At 35.4% G+C, this 8,546-nt stretch overlaps 1 protein-coding gene across 2 annotated transcripts; it reads right to left on the reverse strand.

Moving 5' to 3' along the window:
• Positions 1 to 381: 381 nt before the first annotated feature.
• Positions 382 to 2,502, reverse strand: LOC145000366 (alcohol dehydrogenase 2-like). Of its 2 annotated transcripts, XM_078959579.1 has the most exons (10): positions 2,470 to 2,502; positions 2,324 to 2,380; positions 2,101 to 2,237; positions 1,969 to 2,015; positions 1,564 to 1,889; positions 1,397 to 1,479; positions 1,234 to 1,309; positions 988 to 1,145; positions 736 to 897; positions 382 to 647 (listed from the first exon to the last, which is right to left on the reverse strand). In XM_078959579.1, the coding sequence occupies exons 2-10, from the start codon at positions 2,355 to 2,357 to the stop codon at positions 531 to 533; spliced, it is 1,140 nt and encodes a 379-aa protein (XP_078815705.1). In that variant the 5' UTR covers positions 2,358 to 2,380; positions 2,470 to 2,502; the 3' UTR covers positions 382 to 530. The 2 variants fall into 2 exon arrangements, with proteins under 2 accessions (XP_078815705.1, XP_078815704.1); XM_078959578.1 differs by lacking the exon at positions 2,470 to 2,502 and having other exon boundaries at positions 2,324 to 2,462.
• Between the last annotated feature and the right edge of the window lie 6,044 nt (positions 2,503 to 8,546).

Raw genomic sequence — 8,546 nt, forward strand, 5'->3', positions numbered from 1 at the left:
TGTGTTAATATATAATGACTTTAAGATACACTTGTTACTTTGATGAATGTTTATTTAGATTCTAATTTATATTTATTTACCGAAATTTATAGTTGCTATTCTTATCCAATCCACGATGTTACATTAAGAGAGGTGATCATATACTAAAATATTAGATGGGAAAGCGTAGAAATCGTAATTATATACATATGGAGCTTAAGGTGACAATAAAACATCAAACCAAGGTGAGTTGCATGTTCGATTTTGCAGAATCTATGATATACATGAATGCTAAATGTTCAAGGTCTGCATAGTATCGTATCATGAACCGTTTAACATCCAAGTTCTATTAAATCGGTAAGAGGATTAAACTTTAAAACAAAAAAGCTATCTACTGCAGTATGATGAGAAAATTGGGATTTCATTACCAATACATTCATACATAATAAGATTAAAGAAGGCACTCGATGTGTTATCTATAATAAGATCAAAGAAGACTCGTCATATGTTATGAACCACAATACAACATTCTGAAAAACTTTCCCTTCCATTTATTCTCCCATCCGAATTATACATCGAAGACCTTCACCTTTAAGCATCAAATCAAAAGCCTTATTGATCTCAGAAAAAGGCACTTCATGTGTTATGAACTTCTCCAACTCAAGTTCCTGCACAAAATCATATCAACCAAACACTAGTTAGATTTCAATTCATCATTCTATTATAATTCAACTTTGAAGCTATAAAACGGGTTACCTTATTCATATACTTTTCAACCACAGAAGGAATATCTGATCGAGGTTTATAGTTTCCAAAAAAGGTTCCCTTCAGAGTCCTTTCGTTCAACAGATTCAATGGACTTGTCTTGAAAACAGCATCTTTATGTGGAACACCCACAAGAACAGCAACACCCCAACCCTGTAAAATTTTCAATGTTTGTTATTGTGTAATTAAACATGAATCATTAATTCATTATATGAGTGAGAGATGAATTGATTAAATTCATACATCATGAACACATTCGAAGGCAGATATCATAGCATCAATATGACCCGTGCATTCAACACTCCTGTCAACTCCTCCATTTGTCATCTCTGCAATCACTTCTTGTACTGGTTTCGTGTGATCTTTTGGGTTCACAAACTCTGTCACCCCAAATTTCTTTGCTGTTGAAGCCAAAAAAATTTACATTAGATTCATCAATCATATCATATGTCTAGTTTTTATTTACAATTTCATGCAGCAAAATCTTACCAAGCTCAAATCTGTTGGCATTGAGATCAACTCCAATGATCCTTGAAGCCCCTGAAATTCTTGCACCTTCAGCAGCCTGATCACAAACAAGAATCATTAGCTTTTTATTTTTTGGCCATGAATGAGCCTTTTTTGAGAAAGTTAAAAGTTCCATAAAACTCACAGCAAGCCCCACAGCTCCTAATCCAAAAATGGCGACTGATGAGCCTTTTTTAGGTTTTGCAACGTTAAGAGTAGCACCAAGACCTGAAGACACGAAGATTATTTAGGTTAAGAAAATACCCATTAGAATTGTAATCGGAGAATGTTGATTATAATTTGTTTTTCTACCTGTTGAGATCCCACAACTGAGGACACAGACTTTGTCAAGAGGAGCAAGAGGGTTGATTTTGGCAAGACAGCCGACATGAACGACTGTGTATTCACTGAAAGTTGAAGTTCCGACGAAATGGAAAATGGGTTTTCCGTTTATGGAAAATCGAGATTTTTGATCGTGAATCATGACTCCTCTATCGGTGTTGATTCTCAAAAGGTCACACATGTTGCTCTCTTCCGACTTACAGTGAGCACATTCTTTGCATTCTCCGGTGAAAACAGGGAGAACATGATCTCCGGGCTGAAGATCAGTCACTCCTTCCCCAACACTCTCCACGACCCTGTTCACGTCACTTAAATTGATCAGATTTTTTATCCGATTACAAACCCTTTTCTATTTAATACAAGAATAAAACTTACCCTCCAGCTTCATGTCCTAAAATTCGGGGAAACACGGGATTCTGACCCTGAAAAGTTCATAGGAAGGAAACGAAGATTCAGGATTTGAGTTTTTGACAGAGATTTAAGTAAAAGGGCCAGTAGATTGGTTACCTTGGCTTCCCAAAAGTAAACATCGGTGTGGCACAGGGAGGTGAACAGGATTTTGATTCGAACTTCCATTTTTTCGGGTGGCGCCACCTCCACTTCTTCAATCACTAGTGGCTTTCCGGCTTCCCATGCTACCGCCGCTGTCACATTTACACTCATCATCAAGCACCGTACCAAACTTTTTCTTCTTGATAGGGAAATCACAAAAGAAAAATGAAATGCTTACCTTTGCATCGAATCACCTGGTTAGTGCTCGACATTTAATCTTCTTGTTATCTGATCGCTGAAACAGAGAATTAAGTTTGCTAATTGCTTGATATGAAGGAATAATCTGAAAATTTGTGTATTTATAGGTCGAGGGAGTGAATATACCAAAACTGTAAACCGACCACCAGGTTTTGATTTGCCGGGTTTCCATCGATCAAGACGTTGACAAGTTAAAACCACCGTTTAACGAAAACAAGAAACCATAAAGCGCCACTGATGCGTGGTTTTCTTCTAAACAATACATAAATTGGGTCCACAGATATGTCTAAAAGTCAAAAAGACCCCAACAAAAGGAGGTTAAAACTTTGGCAAATTACACCATGAGGTTTTGGATAATTTGTTTGTTTGATCTTAATTTTTTTAACTCGTACTTATTATTCAGTTTTTCTTTAAGTTTATACCTAACATATCTTAATATATTTACTTTTTACAATTTTATTAATATTTTTAGTTACTACTTCAATTATCAAAACAACAACCTTATCTAACATCATCATCTCATCTTCCTTATTCAATGACCTAACCACCACCCCAGTGTTGTCATCACCAGCTACTACTAACAACCACGGATCACCACTTGCATCAAATCAAAATAAATCATGAAATCAAACAAATCAAAACCAAAACCTAAACTCAAAGCTAAAAACCCAATCAAAATAAAATAAAAATCATAACTCAAAACTAAAAATCGTACCTTATAATCAAATCAGAAGAATGAATGCAAGTTGTGGAAGATACAATTATACAATATTTCATTATTATTAACTTTGAAATAATAATTTTATACTAATTAGATATTAAACGTTGTATATGTTTTGAACATATGATAAGGTAGACACATATATACAAGTGCTATCTTATCATTAAATGTTATTCAACATGTTATTCATTTAAACATTTTTTCATGATTTTCCTTTCTTTTTGCTGATAAATAATAATATTCTTCTTCACAGACTTTCCAAGAAGTAGACCAGTCAATGGGGCGGGTTTGAAACGAATCATCATTGATCCAAACATTTTTAAAAAATTTAAAAATATGACCCGCCCCACTCCAATAATAACCCTCACGATTTTGAATAATCGAATTCATATCCGTATCTACCGAATCAACGAATATCTAACCCATTAACCCGACCATTTTATAATATTAAATTTCACAATTTTGATGCATGTCACGAAGTAATATTTATCAAAAAATATAAAATATCTACGTAAACAAATATACATTACTTAATACTCAAAATCCAATACAATAAAATTTTCATTTTATTTAGACATAGACTTACATACTTTTTTGTTATATATATATATATATATATATATATATATATATATATATATATATATATATATATATATATATATATATATATATATATATATATATATATATGAGACGGATTATAAGTGGAGGGAATCGATAATGATCCATATCCAACCCATTTAATAAAAGGGTAAATGGGTATGGGTTGTAAACCGATAAACGAATCAAAAATTACAATCAAAACCCGTAAAGTTCTTACATGTTTGGAGCGAATCAGGGTTAAAACCCGCTCCATGGACAGATCTACCAAAAAGTTAAGAGGTAGAGTAAAATGAAAACGAGTCGAATGAGAGAAATGGTCATGGAATGAAGGTTTGAATTAGAAGATATATGTTTCAATACTCATATTGAACCTGATCTTAGTAGAATTATTGATAAATCCAATGCAATGATTGATTATGGTAAGTGGTATATAATTTTGGTGGATCCTAGTGAACTTTTGGCGAGCATTGAAGGACATATTGGTAAAGTAAAGGTTGAAGCTGTGAGTCAAAAGGAAATCATGGACAAAATAGAAGGGTGCCTTTCTGCTTGTGAAGAGGAAAATTAGAATGAAAATTATAATCTGGTAATGGTCCTTGCCTTTTTATATTGTTATATGAGTTTTAAGTATAAAATTTGAAAAATAAAACAACATATGAATTTTTATGACGTTCTAGCTTTATTAAAACAAAACCCATATGTAAGATTTTTATTATGTTTTTGTATTTTGTATGATAATTTATATTTGGATTTTGTAAGACAAATTGTATTTGAGATTTAAATGATGTATGTTTAATTTGGATTTCATATGATAATTTGTATTTGGAATTAAAATGATGCATGTTTAGTTTATATTTTATATGAGAGTTTGTATTTTTATTATTCTTTTAGAGTAAATTCCTTATGGTTTCTAGTTAGAATTATGCGTTTCGTTCCTAACTTTGTTCTTTGCACTCATACAATCCTTTTGGTTTGGTTTTATTATGTTTTTCACCCCTGATAGATATAAAATGACCTTATTGCCATTATATATATATATATATATATATATATATATATATATATATATATTATATATATGTTTTTAGAATTGTTTTCATTACATTTTAACTATTTATAAGTTATAGAAAAAGTAAAAAAGGGGTATATCCCACCCCCACCCTATACTGCTATACATACATCTTCTTCGTCTCTTCCCTCGTTTGATTTTATTCTCATCGGAGCTCCACCACCAAAAAAAAATATGTTGCCCATCCGATAGCCCATCACTACCCCTTTGCCACCCATAATATGGGCATCCATTTCTCTCATGAAATACACTTCTCTGCAGATCGCCACCATTACCATTGACTACCCACGGATGCTCAAATCTACAAACAAATGTAGGATTTTTCGTCTCATACTGGAATATGATATGTCTCCTGTTGAAATCGATTCAATCCACAACTGTGGTTGCTGGCCAACCTGACCCGTCTTGTGGGTTCTCAACCATAAATACAAACCCTCTTGTAACGACCTAAAAATTTAGGGTAAAAGTTTCATTTTCATTTTAATCAAAACACCGATACCATTTAACCCAAACATTTCTACTTTAAAAATATTTATCAGAGTTCATCCCAAAATCTCACATTGTGGAAAACACATGTGTGTGCGCTACGATCCAAGCGGGCCCTTCCTTTCCAAAATGATGATACCTGAAATCATAAACAAAATTTTAAGCACGAAGCTTAGTGAGTTCTCCAGAGCATACCTCACACAATCCACATAATCACATAATCCATATTAGCTATATAAGCTACATAACCATATAAGCTATGCTTACAACATATAGGGATGCCATGGAAGCACTCCAAGGTCTTACACCTAGTGTTACTGGAACCGCCATGTTGTCTTAACTACCTTCCATGGGAACCCCCACATGGTCTTCCTGCCATGGGAACCACCACATGGTCTTTATTACCAAGAAATTTCATGCAAGCTAAACATGCAAATATACTAGCATGCCATGGAAACCTTCTGAAGTCTTACACCAATGCCATGGGAACCCCCCACATGGTCTCAATCTACTACCACGGGAACCCCTGGGGTCTTCCATGCAAGAGTCATACCAACATGATGCATAATCAATTAACAATCCATGTATCATAAAATGTGTCGGTCTTGGTGCCTTAGATCCATTGGTATGCTGAGAAGACTCACCTCGAATGCAGAATCTTCCCGAATGAAATCTTTAGTTGTTGCCCCGCCAGCTTCCCGAGCCGCCACTTCTAATCAATATACACAATTAGCAATTGGGTTCCATACTATAACCCTCAATCTATACATGGGGTAAAATAACCATTCTACCCCTGGCCCAATATGATCCAAAATTAAGGCCCAAACCCAAACAAAAACCTAACACTATAAGGTCAATAATCCATCAATGGGCATAACTCGAGAAGACCCAATACCAAAAAGGCCTAAGATGCTGAATGGTCAACCCTAGTCAAATCGTGGTCAAAGTCAACAGTCAACAGTCAAGGTCAACAGTCCATGTTGACCCAACTTGTCGAGTGCATCTAGCAACTCATCGAGTTCCTTTAGTTGTTCAGAAAACCTGGGAAAAACATAACCAAATCGTCGAGTTATCTTACCAACTCGTCGAGTTCACTTGGTATACCGAAAACGGAATACCCAATCTAATTCGTCGAGTTACCAGGGAAACTCGTCGAGTTTTCCCCCTGTGTTAACATATTGAGCCCTTTTAGTCGAATCTAAAGCCCCAAACTACATATCCAGTCCCTTAGGACCGAAATATCACATAAAGTTGCTAACTTTACGTGCATGTAAGGCCTCAAGAGGCTAAAACACTAAAATTAAGCTTAATAGAAGGTTTAGGGCATGAAGGATGGCTAAATCTTGATAAAGCTTGAATCTTTGGGCCCAAGGAGGTCTAAGGTGTCTAGATCAGAAGTCACAACTTCAAATCATGCTCGACTCCGAAAATGGTTCCAAATTGGGCTAAAAATGCACTAAACTTCCATGGGAGAAGATCTAAGAAACAATAAGTTAAGGTAAAGACTTTTTACCTCAAAATGTTGCTAACACAGGGTAGATGTCGGATCTATATCCCCCTCCTCACTTAAATCTCTTCAATCTTCAAGTTTCCTTCCAAAGAGCACAAGATTCAATTTCCAAAGCTCACACACACACACACACACTCAAAAAGGCACTAAATCACAGCTAGGGTTTTTCTCTGGACAGTAAGGATGATGAAGGAGGCCACAAATGATCCATATGTTCTTTTAATAGGGTAAAAAACCCTGAAAATTAGGGTTTTCCTTTACAACATCTACTCGTCGATTTGGAACCTTCCACCTCGTCGAGTAGACACTAAGACCCGCATCTAATATCTATCTCTACTTGTTGAGTTGGGCTCCTCAACTCATCAAGTCCCAGTGCTAAACCATAAATATTTGAAAAATAACTGATATCAGGAACAAGCGTTACAAATCTCCCCCAATTGCACTAAACTTCGTCCCCGAAGTCTGCTGATGCAAAGGTCTGGATAATGCTTCCTCATCTCATACTCCCGCTGCTGCTCACGCGCCATGCCCACGACTTCCATTACCTATTACAACCCGACTGATGTTTCCCACTGCACCTTCACTAATCTTACTACCTTACTACCTCATGGCCTGTATTTTCTGTTCGATAACTAACACTAACTTCCTCCTATGACCCGGACACTCCTTTTCCTAAATATCGAACACAACTGAGTCATTGTCCAAACACTTCTGTGGCTGAAACATAGTAGTCAATTGAAGGGTTTTGAGCATCTTAACACTCCTAAGGTGTACATGCAACCCTAGAAACCTTGGTTCTATGTTTGACTAAGATACATGCAAATTTGATTTTCCAAGGTTCTTAACCTGTCTAGCATAGCATGAAGAACTTTTAAACATAAATGCTAGAAGAAGAACATACCTTTTGTTGTTTGGATTCCTTGAGAACCTTATAAGCCTAGCACCTCAAGTGTGATGCCTGAAATGTCTCACACAGTACCACAACACTTGGAATAACCTTGAGAGTTCACTAACACCTCAAAATCGGCTAACCCTCTTTTTCTTGTACAAGTAGTACCAATTTTCTAGTCTAGGGGTCTTTATATAGTTGTGGCACAAGTAGGGTTACACCATGTAAACCCTAATTGTCATGGTTTTCCATATTCCATGATCCATGGGTTTGTAACCTCCATGGACTATTCATGGAGCACCTTATGCGTTTTAACCCAATCCATACAAACCATGGATCATAAGCCCACTATACAAGAATAGATGATTTGCACAATCAACCCTATATCTTTAATTAGTCTCTTTTTGATCACTTAATTAATTCCAAATTAATTCTTTGATCAATACTAATTAAATAATGTTATTAATATATTAGAACGTATAATATATTAATAATCCTTAAGTGTCCTTTCTCTCATTTAGTCTATCCAAATGTTGCAATGCCATGCAACCCAAATGGACCATGCTAATCGGGTCAAGTACATTCCAGAAATAGTTATGAACTTGGACACCTAATCCAACAGTCTCCCACTTGGATAATTCTAATAACTATAACTACAAGAATGACTTCAGGAACTGATCAACAATCGTAACTCTTTCAAGGTCTCGCGGAACTAAGATGATGATGATGATACTCCATTTAAGATAAGTGATCATATAATCCTTTGTTTTAGATATCATGCGGACAAATACATGGAACAATGTCTTACTTATTGTCCATCAGTTTGTTTCTCGACTTCTGATTTGTTTGAAAAAGAACTTTATTGAACACATCAACTTTGTTCTGATCGGTCCCGGTACATGGGTCAACACAAAATCATAGA

The sequence above is a fragment of the Lactuca saligna genome, chromosome 6 (assembly GCF_052625555.1).
Source record: "Lactuca saligna cultivar CGN05327 chromosome 6, ASM5262555v1, whole genome shotgun sequence".
In the NCBI taxonomy this organism is placed as follows: domain Eukaryota; kingdom Viridiplantae; phylum Streptophyta; class Magnoliopsida; order Asterales; family Asteraceae; genus Lactuca; species Lactuca saligna.

Excerpts from the sequence above, each read along its gene's own strand:
- LOC145000366 (XM_078959579.1), bottom strand. The coding sequence starts at position 2,357 with ATGTCGAGCACTAACCAGGTGATTCGATGCAAAG. Across the intron at positions 1,890-1,968 it reads TTAGGACATGAAGCTGGAGG|GGTCGTGGAGAGTGTTGGGG; the intron begins GTAAGTTTTATT and ends TGACGTGAACAG. Across the intron at positions 1,146-1,233 it reads TGCCAACAGATTTGAGCTTG|CAAAGAAATTTGGGGTGACA; the intron begins GTAAGATTTTGC and ends TGGCTTCAACAG.